The following is a 21,194-nucleotide window of genomic DNA, read 5'->3' as shown; positions in this document are numbered from 1 at the left end:
GGAGACAGCACAGCTCTTTAGCCTCATCCTTATTTCAGGTAACAAAGCTAAGCAGCTGATTCACTAATCCTCTTTGAAGGAAGTGGATAGATCTGGAGCTGTTGCACTGTATTACAATATAAAAATACAATATGAACCTAAGAAGAAAATTAAAGGATGTGAATCTGTTGTTAAGGCCTCCAGTAACTAAAGAGGGAAATAACACCCCTAAAAAAGGCTTAGTATAAAAGTAGAAAACTCTTGTTATCGTCACTGAATATATATTATATATATAATATAATATATGAATATACAGTATAGGCCTAAATGGTGTATAATTTATTGACTGAGCCATCTACAGTAGGCATTATATGAAAATATAGACCTCCTGTGACTGATGTTTCCTGTTTAGCCCTACTGCATGCGTTTACCCTAATCCACACTTTATACCAGTAATTACCAGCAACATGACATTTATATTGACAAATTTATATTGACAACAGTCAGCTCTTTCACTTGACTCCTCCTCTGATGACTTGACCTACTTTATGGCTCACTACACAACACTTCCTGTGTGACCTATGACCAGGTCAGCAGCTGATAATCTCTGACATAAAAGAGGGCCGAGCCGGTGTACATTCACAAACACGTTTACACAGACAGTTATATTTATCTGGCATTAATAGAGCTGTGGTATGTACATTCAAGCAAACAGTAATATAACAAGCTGTATATTTAAATAAATAAAAATGAAAATAACATAAAAATAATTCTGTGTGCTTCAGCACTTATTATAGGCTACCTCATTTGACACTTGGCTTTGAACCAAAAGAGGGTGCTGTTATCAAGAATACATTAAAGGCTACTTTTATTTTTAAAACGAAAATGGGCATATACGTTGCAGGTACCGGCCTTTATAATATTACGTGAGTGTGCTGGCCTCGGGCGCACATCTCAATTCTATGGGCTACATCACAGACATCATGATCTCTGCTCAGGAGCATTTAGTCCTGAGGACAGGAAGCGCTCATATCTCACATTTCACTTCAGGGACACCACTGAGTGAGCTGCTGCTGTGCACTAAACATTACATCAAGATTTAAAGTATGAGGCCTGCAGCCTGTGCAGGGCCCACTACAGCTATAGGACTAAAGCGCTACATTTCAGCTGATGAGTGTACACTATACTGTGTAACCTATAAATCAGTGCAATAATGAAAATGATGCATAATACCAGTAAGCAACCACATACTACACTTAAGAATATCCACTAACTCAAACACATGCAGCTACTCTAACACTAGGCATTCTCCAAAGTTCTCACCTTTGAGCTACAGTTGTCAGTTCATCCATCCTTAAGATACACACATAGCCTAGAAGATGTAGCTTTTGTTGCCTTTTTAAAGCAAATTACTTGTCATGTTTAATACTGGGCCAGGCGGACACGCCCGGGCCTTACGTTAGTACTTTAAGAACTCAATATCCCACAAGCCCACGGTGCGCCACTAGTACTCTCGTGCGCGCATAGCCCACTGGCGCCTATGTACGGGGTGTTACATCATTGGCACCGACTCCCACCTTCCTGAGTGATGACGCAGCCGGGGAACAGCGTGTGAGGAAGGGGAGGGCGAGAGGAGCGAGGAGGAGAGAGGGTGTCCCGTCTGAGCCCAGCATAGAGACAGACAGCAGGGAACAGCTGCAGCGTGAGGTGCGCCTAGGATTTCACTGCATTGCGATTTAAATAACGGCCATTTCACTCCCATATCCCCGAATAGAGCAAGCTCGACCAAGCAACCAAATATCAACGCAAAAATGGTTGATCGCGAGCAGCTGGTTCAGAAAGCCAGGCTGGCGGAGCAGGCTGAGAGATATGATGACATGGCGGCTGCTATGAAATCGGTAAGTCCATTAGAAACCATTAGGTTACTGTGTGGCATGTATGAATGAGATTTCACTCTGAATGACCCGCCTGACACCAAGCCGTGCCTTGATTAGATTTATAGCTTTTAGATATTGTCATTTTATCAGTGTGTTACCATATTGTCTGTCTGTTACTTTGTCAGTCCAATTTTTGTGATTCATTCCTTCCCGAATACCCTTTGGGCGGTGCCTTGAAGCCCACAGTGTCGTTCATTGAAGCCATATTACAGCGTTACGCGCACAGGGCTCTACTGGACATCTCCCTTGTCGCCTCTAATGAGCTCGTTCGGTTGCATCCTTCGGGTCTCATCCTTTAGCATCCCACCTCCCCTTTTTTTCATTACGGTCAATTTCTAAAAGCTAACGGTACTGCTGCTGCTGTCGGGAGCCATGTGAGGTTGCTCGGAAAAAGCCTATCAACCACTGCTACTGCTGCGCCCTCCTCCGCCTCCTCCTTTCTCTCCTCCCCCTCTTTCTCTTTCTCATCCTTTCCTCTTTGTCATTTTCTTTTCAACAATTGCAATTACCCTATCATTTTAAAATATATAGGCCTGTACCAACGGTGTTTAGAAGCCTTGCTGTTAATGAGGCTTTAATTATGGCTTCACACACAGTAGTCTTTCCCCCAAACTAACGCAGGAGGCAGCACTATCTCTAGAATATTCTTTGTCATATTGCAGAGACACAATGAACAAATTAGCAGGTTACTCCCTTTCCCCAATTTCTGCTTTATCTTTACCTATTCCCAACCTATTGATTTGCACATAATATGAATTTAGGTTAATTAACAACATAGTATAGTTTTAAATAGGGGTTGGCATGGGTGGCCTTCCTCTTACGAGCTTCCTCAGTCCTTATTGGTCAGTATTAGGATGGTTTTGTCTGCTTGCGTCCCTCCCTAAGGCCTCTAAGGAAAATCTGAGAACTTGATTCACCCTTGAGTTATAATCCGTGCGGGACAGGAAAATGCTGTGTCATACCAAGTAAAAGGAGAAATAACAGCATCATAGTGGACTCGTCTAGGCCTATGAACTCTCACACAAGATGATATCATTTTATATGTCAAATTGGAAGCTGCCGGTGGCCTTTTTAAGTACCAGTGGATCATTTGATATCAGGGCTTTTGGTCTGTGGGGATGGGGTGATGCCAGTGCAAGGATGGCATCTTTTCCCTTTAAACAATCTGCCATGTCAGGGCTGGGCTCTTTCTGCAGGGTGTGTACTCTCACTCAGTTATACCAGGGAATCCCTCACAAAGCACAGCCACATTTAGATTTTGAACTTTTTTATGTACATTTTCTGTAACAGAAATTAACTAAGCTTGCACGATAAAACAGTAAAGGCCATCTTCTCTGTGCATTTATGGTTACAAGTTGTTTTTATACGATTCTTCTTTAATTTCTTCTTTCAAAATCAGATCACTAGGTTTGTATGTCAAACCTGATTCAATCACTCAAAAGTCTATAGTCCTAAGGGTTTGGCCCTCCTCTTTATCTATCCACTGACGCTGATAATTGTCCGCCATGTTTGTGCTCCACTGCCGGGCAACGAATGTCAAAACATCAAGTAGAAACATGTCAATTGAAGATACAGTTTTTTGGGCCTGACTCTTTTAACATAATCAATAAAAATAGGGCATGTGAATTTAGATTAGTTTATTAGTTTTGTTTTCAGTATTGCTGCATATTTAAAAAGCTGACATAATCCTGAGTCATATGTCCTGATTGCATCATGTTGTAACTTGACTTCCGTATTGTCCGAATCTGTTCAGTCTAAACATACATGTGTAAACGGGAGGGATGCAGAGGTGCAGTGGCTCTGGTAGGTAAAAAGGTCAGTGGGTGCTGCAGAGAAGGTCAGTAGGACACGTGAACCACTGAGCAGTGATGGTTCTCATTTACAGTGCAGCTGGCTTCAAGTGCTCGTGGGAACATTTTAGCCATCTCAGGCCTTCCCGTGCTCCCAACCCCCACTGCTGTCCATCCTAAATATCATTTTTACCTAGCATTAGTAGTCCACGTGGCAGCCGGAGCTTGAGGGCCTCTAAATGAATGTATTACCATGGAAACAAGGACTTGCTCATGTCAAATATTGCTCATCTTTCATCTCCCATGCCGACTGTTTTTCAAATGTAAAACCATGAATAACGAGTTAGTTACTCCTACGTGTAAAGGTCTGTTGCGTGTGATTAAACCCCCCTTTGCCTTGTTTTGTAGGTCACAGAGCTGAACGAGGCACTGTCTAATGAGGAGAGGAACCTGTTGTCTGTGGCGTACAAGAACGTAGTGGGTGCACGCCGCTCGTCCTGGAGGGTCATCTCCAGCATCGAGCAGAAGACTTCCACTGATGGCAATGAGAAGAAGATCGAGATGGTGCGTGCCTACAGAGAGAAGATAGAGAAGGAGCTGGAGGCTGTGTGCCAAGATGTCCTCAACCTACTGGACAACTTCCTGATCAAGAACTGCAGCGAGACGCAGCATGAGAGCAAAGTCTTTTACCTGAAGATGAAGGGCGACTACTACCGGTACCTGGCTGAGGTGGCCACAGGTGAAAAGAGGGCTACAGTGGTGGAGTCCTCGGAGAAAGCCTACAATGAGGCCCATGAGATCAGCAAAGAGCACATGCAGCCCACCCACCCCATCCGCCTGGGCCTGGCCCTCAACTACTCTGTGTTTTACTACGAGATCCAGAACGCGCCGGAGCAGGCCTGCCATCTGGCCAAGACCGCCTTCGACGACGCCATTGCCGAGCTAGACACCCTCAATGAGGACTCCTACAAAGACTCCACTCTGATCATGCAGCTGCTTCGAGACAACTTGACACTGTGGACAAGTGACCAGCAGGACGACGAGGGCGGGGAGGGCAACAATTAAAGAGAAGACACACTTCGAAAAAATGTTGAAAGGCCGGTGGACTTTGGCAGCCGCTTTTGCCAATGATACTACCGCTGACGCAGTTCTTTATTTTTCCATGAGTTAAAAGAAAAGAATCAAAAGAAAGGTGGGAGTGGAGGTTAAATCTTAGTTTAAATATATATAGAAATATATATACAGTTGAAGGGGGCCTCCGTCTTCTTGATTTTCTCTTTGACATTTGCCAAACCACTGATATGTCAGTCAATCAGTCTGAAGTGGTTGTTGTTGGATTGAAATGGCAGCCTCACACTGGCATAGGAACTGATCTTGATCTATCAAGATAAGCTGCTTAGTTAGGTTTTTGCGCAATAGAGATGCATTTGAGTCACTTGAGAGAGAAAATGCTTGAATGGGAATGCCTCACAAATAGTTTGCATTGGTTCCAGTAGTAGTAAAGGGCCCCTATGAAAGCCATTTTTTCACTCTAGCTACAAGGTATACCTGTCCTCTAGTCCCAAGTTTGAAAAATTATTACCTACAGTTTTTAATTATATTAGAAATTAGAACAAATGTATTCCCCTTTTTTATGTCTGAAGTGTATTTGGCATCTCACAGAATAGTCTTCAATTGTCACTGGAACCATACTGTTGGACGTGAAGATTACTAAAGGCAGAGACTTAATACAACAAAAAGACAAAAAATAATTAAAAAAGCAGCATCAGAGTTTGTGGTTTACTTCTGTGTTTGTTTTATTAAATGCACTTGCCTACTATACTGTTTCTTCAGTGTAAAATGATGACAATAATATCGATTATTCAATATTGTGCATGCTGGTGATGTATTTATATACAGTAGCTTGACTTTATTAACTTATACTGTGGGTGTTAAGTATTCATATGATTGAAAAACAGGCTTTGTCTAATGTTTATTTCTAATTTATTTTGTTTTGCTATTGTTTTGATTTGCTATACCAAAATGGTGATCGTAAAAATTGATCTGTAATGGGCGTTGCTATAGTGACATGCAATATGTGTTTTTAATTTGTTGAAAGAAAAAAGGAAGATAAAATCCACCAGTGATCACTTAACCTTAGCTGCTGGTGTTTGTCACATTAAAGTATGATTCTGATATATTTTGTTTGAACAGTATTTAAGTACTTTTTTGTCATGCTATTATCCAGTTTGAATAATGGTGACTTTTCCAGCCTCAATGTTTCTGTTATGAATTCACAACATGGACCATATATTTTATTTCTAACAGTATACATTTTTGTTTTTATACCTTTTAGCTGTTCCTGAGTGACAAAATATCTTGAATGTGAGTCATTATGTAGCAGTTGCACAAGAATCAAAATAATAGCTATGATAATAAAAAATATAATGACAAAATTATCAACACACCATGTCCATGGTGGTCTAGTGTATTATATTATCATCCATAACACGGGGAGAGCCATTTCATAGAGGTTTCACCTTGTTTGGTGCCCTCAGTACAGTCTGTGCTACCTATCTGTGCCTGTATCTTGTTTGAATAGGCCTCATTTACAAGTCAACCTTTACCAAAAAGGAGTTGTTTTTAAGTATTTTGTTTGATCGCATGTATGTAACAAAAATTCCCCTTATGTGTCTTAATGTCCTACATATTTTACTATATATTATTATTCAATGATGCACAAATAGAAAGATTAATGTCAAATGGGAGTGAACAAACTTGCTGCAAAGCACAGAAAACTGCTGAAATCATTTAAATGCTGCTAAACCTATATGTTATATTAAAGCAAATGGCAGTTTTAGGACTTTATTTTCATACTACACAAAAAGGTGGTTTTCATTCAGATGTAGTAACTTAGACGACAAACCCAAAGCCTTAAGGTCGGTCACACAACCTTGTTCATGTATGCCAACTATGCCACCACCATGAGTCAGCCTGCATGAGCTCACACTATGTCCCAGCTGCCTCTTTTATTTTTAACTTGGTATAAAGTTGATAGCTTGCCAGACAAATAGCATGGATCTTTTGCCTAATTCTGTGCAGCTGCTCACACATACACAATAGTATTTTAGATACATATTACCATTACAGTTCAGCATGAGCTTTGATGTTCTCATTGTGGCCAATGAAAGGTATAGGTGACACCTGTCCAAAGCCATGTCAGGATACTTTCACCCATTGCCATAGAAACTGCATTATTTTTTGTTTAAGGTATTTGTGTTTTCACTTCTATGTTTTTTTTATGTTAAAATTATTTTATAATTTGAATTTTAACCCCAGCTTTGTGACATGGAAACTTAAACGATATCAACCAGACATTAGCAATTTAGACCTATATCAATAAAGACGATAGCTAAGATTTTAAATGTATAATTTGAAATCTTTGGTTCCCATCTGTTGTCCATTAAAGTTATTTGTTTATCTGTATTCTTAATTTTCTCTTCTCTATATTCTACCCAAAGTACCCTAGGACAACATGTCAACCTATGAATTCACACCACACTATTTAACCTCAGGTAAACTCTAGCTGGTAGTACATTTAAGCTTATATATTATGCATGTATTTGTAGGCAAAGGTATTGCAGCCTGCAGTAGGCCTATTAGCTGCAGTGCAGACATGTGCACACACATTAGTGAACTCTGCATCCAAACAGGGCGAGTCACCAATCATTAACTAAATTAGGCCAGAGATCAAAGAGTATTACTTCAGTAGACAGTTTACGGCCAAGCCAAAGGGGAACACTATCTTGTGGATCTAGTAATACAGAGATAGAGTACATGTTTTTGTGTTGGTGTACTGCTTTATGAAACTCGTAAAAGACTCGTGTATTTGATGGAGGCCTACAGAAGTACCTGAACTGCTGAAGCAGTTGGATCCACCGCCCACCATCACACTGCAGCCTTGCGCTGCAGCCTGCTGCACTCAACCTTTCATGAGATGAAATTCTGCGCTTTGAACGGTCCTGGTCACCAGCCAATCACAGCTCGGCTCTCTCTCCTCACCCACCAATCCTGCTGCTGTTGCTAGGGCTATAATAAGGATCTCACTGGTAGCCCAGCTTCTTGCTGCACTGTTCTGCAGACACCTATTGCATCCTGTAAATGAAAGCTTAAAGCACATAGGACATAGTTGGAGCTCCATGCAAACCAACAGCCTGCACGTTATTGCATCAGATCACTTCCGTTAATGTCACATACACACATATGTCAGAGAACACTGGACCCAGTGATGCTCATGTATCTACAGCATTTTACTTTAACCTTGAAACACAGTTTACAAAAACACCGCATGGCTGTGTGTTTACACCACAATCTGCTGTCACCTCATCTACTAAACTGTACAAATCACCATAACCCTCCATAAGAGATGCAGAGATCAGGTATCAGAAATGTTGGTAATTTAAAAAAGCAAATACATAACTGGTCCAAGCAGGCCTGTTTTACTGTGTGCGCAATCTCGTCTATTCTCTTTGATCAGTAATAATAGAAATGGCAGTCAAAGACAAGCCTGATATCACACAAAGGTGACGCTCTTTAAACATCTGGGTGAAATCTGTTGATCTGCGTGAGATTCATGTCACATTACAATCAACAGAGCAGTGATTTCTTATGTTACTGTGTATCATTAACATAAGATCATTCTATTGGACTAAAACAAGTGTGACAAAAAAATTACATTCTGGAGTATTTTGTGGCTCTACCTTTTTAAAGTCATTGCACTTGGGGCCCGAAGCAGGTTTCTTGGAAAAACTAAGGTCAGAGGATATTTTCAAAGGTCATCAAAAGTGTGGTCTTTGTTTGAGTTCATTGATTTCCTTTGTTAACTCTACACATGAGGCACCATTTCCCCCTCACTGGGTTTGTGTGCTGCTTAACCCCAAGGGCATCAGGAGGGTGTCTGACAAAGGAAATAGCAAAAACAGTTAATTCATGACTTGTGTGATATGTTATGAAATATATTTAAAATTCTATTACACTGTACAAGTCCTAAAGGATAAACAAGTCAGTTTTAGTTTCTTATTAAACCAAATAACATTATTTTCAATACCATTTTGATGTACTATTAACAAAACTTTTAAAATAGTCAAATTGATTCTGCTATAGTCTGAATTCTGCTCCAAAGAACATGTTTTTACTGTGCCATAGGTCCCTCCACACACCAAATTCACATGACAAGTCTTGCTTAAGGGCACAACAACAGAAATTGTTTGAGTGGGAATCAATCCTTTGACCTTCGGGTTGCCCACTGAAATCAATATGTATTACTAAACACAAGAAGGGAAAAGCCAAAAAGAATTATGCACAATGTAAAAAATAGTACCACAAATACATATATAAAAAATTGCTTGCATCTACATTTAACAGCAAAGTTTTTTAAAGATGATAAGCAAAATTTCAAAGTTTATGATGTGTCATGATGCAATCCACCCTTTAACAATTCAAAGAAGATATTATGTGCTCAGTTCCAGAAATATCCAACTGAGAGGCCGAGAAAACAAAAGATGAAGAAGCGATGGATAGAAGAACGAGGGGACCGATCTACAAATCTAAAAATAGTGCTCCCTGCAGCCTGTGAGTAGACAGTGAATAGACCGTAGACATCAATGTGACAGGCTCTCCACTACAGAGGCCAAAGTAAAGCGTCCATACTTTGGCCGACTTCATCTTTTCAGTCATGCAGTCTGATTTATGACCAAACAAAACAAATAAATTAATCCCAAAGAGGTAAAAATCAGGACGTGTATCATTGTAACAGGACACAGAGGCTCTTTTCTGCACAAAGACAGTAGTTGTGTGTGCATGAGTGCTGCAAAATGAATAATTTACAATAACATTTAGACTTTGTATTATTTATCAAACCATGACACAGTATTCCACTAAAAGGTTTTAAGGGGCTATTTCAGGAAGCACTTGTCCTAAAACATTCTCATATACATTGCCTGATGAAATACGTTGTGTTATAACATTATGTTACTGTTTCTGTTATTTTATGTGAATATACTGCTGTATATTCACAGAAAAATGTTCTTTTCTGTTAAATAACAATAGAATCATAAAATTGTGCACCGATTTGCTTGGGTGTCCTTTTTAGTGCTGTCTTTTTCTGAGTGCTTGTGGCCCTCTCTAGGGTATGTATTATTACAGCCAGCTAACTGCATATGCTACACAGATATTGTTTGAGTCATCTATTTCTAATTTTTATGTCTGTTGCAGGGTGCTCCTTAGGGAAGCCAAACTTCATTCACCAGGCCCTGATCTGTTGAGTTGTTTAGATTGTAAAGTGACTTTAATGTCATCAGATTTGACCACATCTGAGCAAACAGATGAGTAAGCTAAAAATAAATATTATGGGAAATGTGCTAAACTGGCCTACATTGTGATAAAAACCTGTCAGTGATGAAAACCAAACTAGTTATTTTGAGCTTTCAGCAGCAATCACATAAGTTGGCCTAAAACAGTAGCAGTTATTGTATTACGTGCTGCTTTCCCCAGTGCTCTCCAGGGCATCACAGATGCCACCCTCAGCATTTGTGAAGCTGCCTGACGTGAACAGGTGAATCATGAGCTGGGTGTGGGCAGGGAATTCCCTCAAGTGTAAAAATGGAGGCACAGATCCTTTGTACAGTGTGGTTAACAGTGTGGTGGTGCTAACCAGTGAACTTAGAAACAGACTAAGAGGTTAGACTAGAGATAGGAGAGAGGATGAGAGAGGCTAAGGATAAACTGAAAGAAAGGCCTTTGCTCTAGTCTTTGGAGCAGACGGCAGGAGCAGAGCTAATTTTGCCTGTGGAAAAACAGTGCTGTCTGAGTGTGGGACCAGACAGAGAGCAGTACCCTTGAGCGTGTATTGGAATGACACAAACACACTAAAGATTTGAAAGGTAGTGATTGTAGAGATGAATAAGAAGCAGGCCATGCTGAGCAGCTGCTCAGAAAAGTGCAGCATACAGTGAAGATACTCCTCTGTATGAGAGCAGCATTGTGCTGTTGCATGGCAACAGTTTCCACAGAAATCCTCCTCAGAAACACTCCTCTTTGGTCTCACAAAACTGCAATGGCATAAAACACCGACTGCAGGAATACAAATGCTACAAACATGCAACGTATTATGGGTTAAGGCATTTTAACACATTTAGTAATATCTATCAATATCAAATATGCACCTGACCTGTTTTACAACAGAATAATTATTGTGAAATATGTGAATGGCTGCTGGTTGTGGTCTATGAATTCATGCAGCCTCAATTCAGGGTCTGAACACCTTTACTCTTTATCATAACTTGATTATTATAAACTATGAAAGTCTGTCTAAATAAAACCTTGAAAAAAAAAAAATCTAATAGTCTTAATGTGATGACACCACTGACGTGACTGGCAGCAGCTCCTTGCATTTTGCAGCATCATGCTTCCCTTTTATTGTCAGCGCTAACCATCTATTTTTATATCACTTTCAAAGCATATGAATAAGCAGAGAACGATGCAGCGTCAACACCAGGTTTTAGCCAACATGTTAACCTGAATTAAAGATTAGCTTGTAATTAGTAGAAACATATGTCACAGCTATTGGAAATATAATTTCAACTAACCACACATTTGTTAAGTAGTATGTAAATAATGTGTGGTTTTCATTTGAGAATTGTTCCACGTCAATTGATCACCTGTTATTGATCACTGTCATGAGAGCGCTGCCCTCTTCTGGTAATAGTCTGTAATGTTGTGACGTGCACTACTGGGTTGCCAGGTTATTTTAAACTCTACTACACAATACTAATGAGAACCTTATCCTATAAATACCAGTAAAAAACAAACAAACAAACAAACAAATAAAAAAACAAGACTGAACATACAGAACAATAGAACAACATAGTGCCCTCTAGTGGGACACTAGTGGTTTTACTACATTATTGAAATAAATTGCATTTAGAAGCAAAATATTTATTGTCTTTCAATGGGTAGGAAAATGTAAAAATAAATGTAGAAGTATATTTACATAAACAGCAGTATAATGCTAATAACTACATTCTTGGTCATCTAAAGTTACACAGAGGTGATCTGACCATCACTGTTATCTTTAAACAGTATCTCGATAAGAAAAACACATAAATGTCTTCTACTGAAGCAGACTCACTGAAGCCTGTTCTATGTCCTTATTCAGCGCTTTCTGCAAAGGCTTCATCTTCGTACAAGTCCTCCAGCTCTCCCTCCCGGCTGCCCTCACGGCTCACTTTCCTGTGGGGGAGAGAGTCCATCAAGCCACTGAAAGCACTAAGTGAGATTGCAGATGAGAGGGAGTGAGGGAGGGGGAGAAGGGAGCTAGGCTGAAATGTCAAGCAATGCACATCCTCCACTGTACAGCTCAACACTTTTCATTCATTCTAGCCCTAAAGAGAAATGAGCTCGAGGACGGCTGACCAAATAACCTCAACATGAGTGTGTGTCCGTTTATCTTAAGTAATTGCTCTATTGTTATGTCATCATTCATGAGACAAAGAAACAAGTCTATGAAGTCATTGAAATATTTACCTCAAGGATGAGTGTATGTGAAGAGAAGACCGCAGTGAGGCCAAGTCACTGCAACAAAGAGCAAACATTATAAAGTATCACAAACCTACAAATTAATATAACTTCACACATACATTCTTTCTTTCTTAGTTAAGTCACAATCTTGTTTTCAGTACAGTTCATATATGCAAAGTAGATTTATATTGTTTTTAATGGATAGAAAAATGTTTCTGCTACTTCTTTAATTGATATAATGGACACATTATGCAGCAGGCCTGCAACTGTAAGTAAACCAAATAGTGATCCACATCAAAGAGATAACACTGACAGAAACATGCAAATATAAAACAGAAAAAAACCAACACATTATTTGGTTTAGATTGTGAAAATAATAAAAGTAATAAGCAATAGTTTTAATTTTATTAAATATATAAAACCGCTGATTAATCTTTTGCAGGGTTCCACATAATCATCAGCAGCCCCTGTATTCCTGAAGAAAGCTCAGATGGGACTAGCGTGATAATAATTATATTGACATACTGTTCAATATAAGTTAGATGAAACAATAATTTTTTGGTTATCAGTATTTATCATGTGTACATTTTCTTTGCACTACCGGGAAATTGTTGGTTATTTTGTGACTATATGATATGATATGAGCTGTAAAAGGTTTAATTAATAACTTGACTATGACTCATTACATTTACAAACTAACTACTAAAGTGTTTCATTCTGCTGTTTATGTTTTTGCAGCTCCTGGAACAGTCTTCCTAATTATATGAGACAGGCCTCTTCTTTGACAATGTTTATATGCCTGAGGTTTTAACCTACTCTCTTCCCTTTTAATGTTAATTTTATGATGATTATTTATGTTTAGATTTGTTTGTAATATGATTTTAATGCCTTTCTTTCCTGTAAAGTACTTTGAATTACTTTGTGTATGAACTGTGCTATACAAATAAACTTGCCTTGCAAGTCTTTGTGGTATAAATCTGCTATTGGGTTATTGTGTCAGTAGCATGAATTAGTTTCAATATTATCTTTTATTTCAATATTTCTCTGTAGCAATGTATCATGCTTCAAAATTTGTTATCATGTCAGGCTTAAGCTCAGTTATGTGCAGTGCTGAGGTGAGAGAAGCAGCAGAAGCTCATCACATTTGGATGTGTAATTATCAGCACCAGTGGGTCCTTACAAACATCAGGGTCTTGTTAATGGAAAACAAAAGCACCAAAGCCATTACTGGTGCAATAAGAGCTCCATTTAGCTCATCAGGGGACGACTAATGCCTGTATCTGTGCCTCTATCTGCCTGAACAGTGCTTAATTGTACCATTGAACCAAACCCATACTGCTGATCAATATTCACAGATGTAATGATAACTAGGCCTTGTATGTAGAGTTGTATGGATAGCTGTATGAATGCAGGCATGTGCTAGCTGTTTTATTTTGTTGAAAGGCTAATCGCAGAGTTAGCAGTTTGACGGAGCAGAAGAAGCAGGATTTGCAGACTAGGGCACTTACGTAAGAAGACCTCCAGGGGCAGACATGGACCTCTCTGCGCGTCTGGCTTGACACTCAAAGGGATTACTGAAAGAGCGCTTCCTCAGCATGGACTTCACCAGGATCTGCAGCAGCAACAAAGCACAATTCATGTTAAGAAAAAGACAATGTCAAAAGATATGAGAATGACTATAGAGCTTAATAGAGTTAATAAATTATTTTTTTTTTTTTATTCTATTACACAGAGAAAATATAAAGATAACACTTAAAAGTTTATTAAAACAATCAAAATCCACAAAATAAAAAACAAACAAACAAGCAAACAAAAAAAAAAACTAAGCACTGTATTGCGCAATACCTCTGAGTATGTTAAACTTTACATAATCAGTCACATTAATATCTACATTATATCTATAGCCGTCTTTAGAAGCTGTTAGCTTTGACTCACCACAGTAGAAAGGCTGGGGATGAGTTTGATGCTGTTCTTGACTTCCTCCTCAGTGAGCTCCAGCACCGTACAATGCTCCTCCTCTAGGGGGAGTGGGTCTGTGCCATTTTCTGTCACCCATGGGTGCACCTGTAACACATATCTGCATGAAAAAGGAGCAAATACAAAATACAAAAAGGAGCTAATACAAAAAGTTGTATTTCTCACCTTAACTTCTGGGAGTGTGATTCTTGTTTCAGGGTTTTTATCCAACATCCTTTGAATAAGATCTTTTAAATCATCACTAATGGCAGGTCTGCAAAAGAGTAAAATTTTTTTGTGATTCAACAAGAAAAGGGGAAATAAAGCACTTTTGTATCTAAAAGTTTTCTTACATTTCAGGAAATACCACAGGGTCTTTCTTGATCTTGTTGTGCAGTGCTACAATGTATTCATCATAAAAAGGACACTGAAACAAAAATAAACTGAATATTTGATAATAAAATAATAAAAATATTAGAGTTTTTAAAGTGCAACACCACCTTACCTTTCCAAAGACAAAACAGTAAAGAGTGACTCCCATTGCCCACAGATCTGAAGCCTAGCCAAAAGACAACATACAGTGTGAACATAAATATATATTTTTATGATTTTAGAGTTAATATTGTACTTCACAAGCTTGAGAGCCTTCTCACTTTGCCACTAAAGGTCTGCTCGTGCTCAGTCATGGTTTCAGGGGCCATAAAGGCGGGGGTCCCAGCCGTGCCTGACAGCAGAGCATCTGCGCCCTTGAACTCTCGACTCACTCCAAAATCTGCAATTTTCACATGACCATCGTCCCCCAGCAGCAGGTTTGATGGTTTAATGTCTCTGTGGATGATCTTGTGGAAGTGCACTGTGAATAGATACAATATCAATTGATCAAAGGTAATTTAGGGAAATATCACACTATAATTTATTTTAAACATACAATATTCTATTCCTAGGACCACATCCCTGAAGTAAAAGAGAGCCTGCTCCTCTGAGGGGGTTATCTGTAGGCACCTCCATCACAGGCCTGCCAAAAAACCCAAAATATTTTAATTGATGAAAATATTTGTCTTTGTTTATTAGCTTAGCTTGTATGTATAAAACATACCCCCTTTTTCATTAGTTCGAAGGCTTTAGTTAAAAAAAAACAAAAAACAATTATGCCATATAAATGAATGAATGTACAAACTATCAAAGAGGTTTATACCCTACCCATGTGAAGTCCATCCTCATTTGGATCATCAAGCACCTAACACACGCACATGTCAGCCTCACAAACATTTAGATCTGTCTAAACATCAACAGTTTAACTGTATTATTTGTTCTTCTCTTACCTCCACTAGTTTTACCACATTATGATGATTCAGTTTCTTTAGGATGGCAATCTCCTTGTAGACTTTGTCAAGAGGCAGCACAGCGTTAGGATATGGATCCTGCTGTGAGCCTTGAGACGGCCACCGACCTGAGAGGGCACTCACTCAAACACCAAACGCCAAACCAAATTTAATCAAACGATTGTCACTGGAACAGTACTCACGGATAAATCCACACTGCTTCATCATCCTCTTCTTAGAAACAACTTTCATGGCCTAGACATGGTGCAGACAGTATCAATAAAAACACACAACAAAAACACACCATAAAAACACTGTATGGAGGAAATTATGACTCATTATTAAAAAATCACTTGCATAATACTCTTCTGAGTCTTCATTATATGCCAGTTTCACAACTCCATATGAACCCTGGTAAAAAAAAAAAAATCAATTTGGGGCAGAGTGACATGACCACGTTTAATTTTATTATATTTTTGGCTGATGCAGAGTTATTAAAACCTATTTTTATTTATCACTTCATACTCCTGTTTATTAATTATTTTTTATGTAGCCCCACAGCCCCAAACTTAACCATATTTAGCTTTATAATCACCTTTCCAATTTCATTCTGCAGCTTGTATTGGTTGAGCTGGACAAAGTCCTATAGAAAAAGAAACAATTCTATGAAATGATGTACTCTTTTAAAATGTGTCTTATTTTCTGCCACTTACCTCCCCGTCTGTAATGGACACCCGTTTGGTCTCGATGGTGGGCTGGCGGGCAATGCGGCGCTCCTGCAGGGACATCTTCCTGTAGGATTTGGCGAGGGGGGGGCGGTGTGTCCTGTAACCGTTTGGGGGGGTCAGGCGGTTGGCTGTGATGTTCATGGCTGCTACCAAGTCCTCTAGCTCAGCAGGGTTCTCTGGGTTTTCAGAGTCCATATCTGCCTCACAGCCCGGGTCTGTGTCTGCACTCATGGTTCACACTCAAGAGGAGGTCTCTATGTCACCACAGGGAGTTTGGTAAGGATGCCCAAACACTGGTAACAACATGGCTCTAAATACAAATGATACATATTGGTTACACAATGTCAGACAATAGCAATACACAAATGGCCTATTAAAATAGCTTCTTTTTCTGCTGTAAAGTAGTGAATGTCAATCTGCTTGGCTTTGAATGACTAAAGACCGTTTCATTGTTTGAATTTCTCTTGGTTCATACAATATTTTGTAGGAGGCGACTGCTGTTATGATTTTGGCCTACAAACATTTTATTGGATTGAAACTGAATGTAAAATGGGTACATGTCACCAAGCATTTCTCTGATGCTCTGTTCAACATATATCTAGGCCTATGCTCAAGCCTACTAACTTAAGACAAAAATATAGCCTAAGGACACAAGAAAGCCTGTTATGTAACTACTACAAGGCTACAAAACAAAACGATTTCAGCTCTCAGTTGCAACATTTGTAAATATAATTCTAGTATTGCAGTGAATTGTAGGCTGCATTTCTTAATTGTATATTTGCCGAAATGCAGTAGGCTATTCACTAAAATTCAACTAAATACAACAGCTAAGCTAGTCAAAATAAACAAATAACATGCATGCAAGTGCTATGCCATACTATTTATGTTTTTCCAGGGCATCCCGGTTTTACTTACTGAGGGTGAGGGTGTGTGAATGCGAGAGAAAAAGTCCTCATGTCTTTGTGGGGTCCGGGTCTGCGCTCAGACCATGTCCCCGCAGGACTTTCTCTGCTGATCAGGCGGGACAGGCTCACTGCTCACCTCAAGGATTAACCAGAGCTACATTTAGCAGAGGCGATGTTAACGAGCTCAGAGCATGGTGGCACTGGCCTGTTTGTGTAACTACTATCAACACGTTACAGTAACTAGTATACTTGAAACAGCCGAGTAGACCTATTAAAGTTATAATCAAACATATGATTAAAGTACGTGTTTGGTTAAAAACAAACAAACAAACAAACAAAAAAATACTGGGATATGTTCCCACAACTCACAATTTCCTTGACTGGAGGAATGCTGTTATCTGCATGTATGCATAATTTTCACAGTGTAAACTAACATAAACATAACCAGGAGAGGGCGATATTTTACACTTTGTTATCGCCACGTAGGAATCCGTGTAGTGAGCGCCATCCAGCGGACAGAAACGGAGACACGGCTTAGTTGATCTGAAGTCTAAAGTCAAAACCAATCCTCTAAACCAGTGGAGGAAGTATCATGGGAAGAAGTACTCAGTATTGTTGTTTAAGGAAAAAGTAAAGATACAGATGCAAAAAATCTGCTTAAGTAAAAGTATTTAAGTACCCATTTAAAAATGTACTTTAAGAGTAAATGTATATATATATATATAAAGTATTATGTGCAGAGTTTGAGATCTAATAAGATCTAATAAGCTTCAAATGTAGTGATTTTGATAAAGATTTCTGCTGAATCAACAGAGACAACTGAATTTATTTTTTTTCCTAGCTGTTTTTATTTGTAAATTTTTTTGCTCAAACTATGACCTTTATAAAAAAAAATAACCCTGCAGAGTTTTCAGCAGGTCTCAGTCAATAATAAAAAAATACTACTTTTCAGTCCTGTTTGAAAGTGTAGTGAAGTAGAAAAGACAGATACCTGGTCTCAAATGTAGTAAAGAAAAATGTACTTAAGTACAGATACTTAAATAAAAAATAATTAACACTGCTCTAAACATGTATCAATCAATGAAGAGTAATGATGTGCAATAAAATCAAATATTTTTTGGTTAAAGTGGTCCTCAAAAGTCACATATAACAGGAAGCTGAAATTCATAGGGGTATTGTGCTAAGCATGGATAATTCAAACGTATGAATGCTTTATGCATTTTAATTTGAGTTTCAGGAGCTGCAAAGAGCACCACCTTAGTCCTCCTTTCAAATCATAAATTCATCACTTCAGTCTCTAAGGTCAACATTAGTGATGCAGTCACTAATGTTGCATTTAAAATGGAGAAAAGCTTCCTATTTATGGTGTCAATATGTAAGTTCTATTAAGTCAACTTCATCTTTACAACTGTGTTTTTATTCATGAAAAGTGATATTAAGTAATTTTGCCCAGATGTATTTTTCTTTAAACTTAAATAAAATTCAACATTCAGCAGCATTGCACTTGAGGAGAGTAAACTTGGACATGATAGGTAGTTACATTAGCTCATAACTTAAACTAAACTTTAACACTCTCAAACACTCAAATCAAAACAGCAAAGCGAGTGACTCTGCTGTGACACTCCACAAAATAGTATAAATTATGGATTACCCATTTGGCCCCTTTAAGAAATGACTTGCACCGTCATCCATGAAATAAAACATGCCTAGTCCAGTAAGCAGTTTGAAGAGTCCTCAGGTTGAAAAATATCATTTTGGAGAATTCCAGTACTGCATGAGTCTGGTAATACCTTTCTTAATTTGCTCATAGCTTACAAACATAACTATATTCCAGGATCCCAGTCGAAGAAATGCAGGCACAAATCTGGAAGATATAGCATTAGTTAGGTTGTTTAATCATGTATTATTAACAGTAAAAGTGGCGCATACCCCTTGTAGAAGGCTGTGGGCCCTTCCTTTAGTAACATGGTCAGGGCACAGTTAATGGCCCCAGTGTACTGGCCTAGCACTGAGTTCATGTAGCGTGTCTTCACCACATCCACAGGTGACGCCACGATGGTTGTGCAGAATCCTGCTGCAAAAGCTGCTGTGAAGTGGCACGGCATGTTGTCTGACAAACATTTACACACAGTACAATATACTGAAAAACAGACAAACCAATTCAGCAGTTAATGTGAGTGCATCTTGAACTAACCTGCCATAAGCTTATACTTCAAAATGAGTTCTTTAATAATGTCATAGGTAACCAGTTCCGAGCAATTCACTATGGAATTTCGGGCTATATTTGGCAAGCAACCTGTGTGGGCAAATGTAAAAAAAAACAACAACAACAACGAAAACTACAAAGAAGTTGATTTTAGGAATTATATATTATTATCTGCAGTTTAAGAGGGTTTCCCCAAATATCGCTATTGGTCCAGCCAATGTAATTACAGATGGTAGCTTTAAAAGTTTAATATTGGTTTGGGTAATTATCTGTTATCAGCCACAATAGCAAGAAAAATATTGGATTTGTTATCTCAAAAGAGACCATGCCAAGTTAATTTAGTCAAAAATAAAAACCTTTCCACAGGCCCCTGATGCCCTCATCTCTGGCGATGGTCTTGTAGGCGCTGATGGTGCTGTCATATCTCTTCACAGCTCCGTTCTCAGGGAGCCTCATCTGAGCCTGAAATCGCACCTTCACCACGTCGGTGGGCTGAGCGAAGGCTACAGCCATCGCTCCTGTGGTGGAGCCTGCTAGAATCCGAGTGCCAATCCCAACATCTGCACAGTGTAGTAGTCATCAGCAAACAATACCAGTCGCCAACGTAAAGTACTGTTGGGACTGTGAGCAATATCGAGTAAATGAGTTGTCTGTGATTTGTACAATATGTCATAAACACAACAATACACACAGTATTGAACAGTTTAAACTTGAGGATTCCTCTTCCTCAGTTTTAAACCAGCTGAACTTGTTTTAACAGCTTCAGAGAAAAGTGGGCGGCTCAGGCTTAACTGTGTCAGAGATGTGTGAGGGACAGGTCTGTGCCTCCAGCATTTTATGTTCCTTGAGAGAATCTAACCTTTGACCTAAAGGGAGTCGCTTTTAAATAAACAACAGTACCTCTGTGGCTCTACTAGACGTGTGACGTTAAGAGTTAGGACAAATTTGAGCCATACCTCCTGATCCTCTGGTGTAAAATTGCTTCATTGAGTCATAGAGGCCGATGCGCACAGAAGCAAAAGTCATCTGTCTGTGAAGTCCTGCCACCAGTCCACTGTACAGGCTGCGGGGCCCCTCTGTCTTCACCATGGTGTAGATGGTGCCAAAAACTCCTCTGTACTTCTTTTGCAAATCTCTGGATTTAGATTCACCTTGAATCTGGAAGGAATAAGAACCACAATGTAAATATTTTATTTCACTTATTTCAACCAGAGCAGTAGAACCACTGTGACATTTTGTTCTTTTAATTTATGTGAAAAATGTGCATACAATTTAACATACATATTTAAAGGAACATGTTAAGGGTCTCACCTGTAGTCGGACTTTAGCTGTGTCCAGTGGAAAAGTGACTAAATCAGCCACACACGCAGCTGTCCCAGCAGAGAAAATTTTGACAGCCACAGTCGGGGCAAGCTCAGGTGCTATAGTTGCAGCCATCCCCAGAGAAACAAGTTTTAAAAGTTTAGGCAAAGACAAACAGTCGTCCGAAATATCAGGTCAATAAGTCTCTTAGTCACTCTTGAAGAAACTGTCATGTTTCAGGTAACAAAATTGTAGTATTCTGAAAAATATAAAAATGCATTTTTGTTGATGGATTCTCCATACAATACTTGAATTTCCCTCAGGATCAATAAAGTATCACTCTCCCTCTCTCTTTTAACTAAATCCAATGTCATTCAGTTGCACAGGTCTAAGAGGATGTAGAGCAGTGCAAACACCTAGACTATAGAGACGGACAGAAAAACAGTCCGCCTCTGTCACCGCCCCTTTAAAAAAAACTGCACCACCTTAAACCCAAGCTGCTCCTCTCAAAAC

The 21,194-nt window shown here is 39.1% G+C and overlaps 3 protein-coding genes across 4 annotated transcripts; 1 reads left to right on the top strand and 2 right to left on the bottom strand.

The window, feature by feature from the left end:
• The first annotated feature begins 1,578 nt into the window (after positions 1-1,578).
• Positions 1,579-7,171, top strand: ywhag2 (3-monooxygenase/tryptophan 5-monooxygenase activation protein, gamma polypeptide 2). Its single transcript, XM_020928478.2, has 2 exons — positions 1,579-1,877; positions 4,115-7,171. Exons 1-2 carry the CDS (start codon positions 1,791-1,793, stop codon positions 4,769-4,771), a joined length of 744 nt encoding a protein of 247 aa, XP_020784137.1. The 5' UTR covers positions 1,579-1,790; the 3' UTR covers positions 4,772-7,171.
• Positions 7,172-11,706: 4,535 nt separating this feature from the next.
• camkk1b (calcium/calmodulin-dependent protein kinase kinase 1, alpha b) lies at positions 11,707-17,733 on the bottom strand. The gene is given in 18 exon segments (XM_055147908.1): positions 11,707-11,974; positions 12,269-12,316; positions 13,771-13,874; positions 14,198-14,326; positions 14,405-14,492; positions 14,572-14,645; positions 14,724-14,777; positions 14,872-15,071; positions 15,147-15,202; positions 15,204-15,234; positions 15,317-15,337; positions 15,419-15,455; positions 15,541-15,668; positions 15,744-15,795; positions 15,898-15,951; positions 16,136-16,183; positions 16,254-16,578; positions 17,184-17,733. Coding segments are annotated over 17 exon segments (1,452 nt in total). The 5' UTR covers positions 16,500-16,578; positions 17,184-17,733; the 3' UTR covers positions 11,707-11,892.
• A 313-nt stretch (positions 17,734-18,046) lies between these two features.
• Positions 18,047-21,058, bottom strand: LOC110163527 (dicarboxylate carrier SLC25A8-like). 2 transcript variants are annotated; one of them, XM_020928486.2, is made up of 6 exons: positions 20,691-21,058; positions 20,336-20,537; positions 19,736-19,939; positions 19,368-19,469; positions 19,103-19,283; positions 18,047-19,037 (listed from the first exon to the last, which is right to left on the bottom strand). In XM_020928486.2, the coding sequence occupies exons 1-6, from the start codon at positions 20,814-20,816 to the stop codon at positions 18,923-18,925; spliced, it is 930 nt and encodes a 309-aa protein (XP_020784145.1). In that variant the 5' UTR covers positions 20,817-21,058; the 3' UTR covers positions 18,047-18,922. The 2 variants fall into 2 exon arrangements, with proteins under 2 accessions (XP_020784145.1, XP_020784146.1); XM_020928487.2 differs by lacking the exon at positions 19,368-19,469 and having other exon boundaries at positions 19,103-19,313.
• Positions 21,059-21,194: the final 136 nt, after the last annotated feature.

The sequence above is a fragment of the Boleophthalmus pectinirostris genome, unplaced genomic scaffold (assembly GCF_026225935.1).
Source record: "Boleophthalmus pectinirostris isolate CB_2022bp ecotype Guang Dong unplaced genomic scaffold, ASM2622593v1 HiC_scaffold_9, whole genome shotgun sequence".
Taxonomy (NCBI): Eukaryota; Metazoa; Chordata; class Actinopteri; order Gobiiformes; family Gobiidae; genus Boleophthalmus; species Boleophthalmus pectinirostris.
This window is presented reverse-complemented; position numbering and strand designations above follow the sequence as displayed.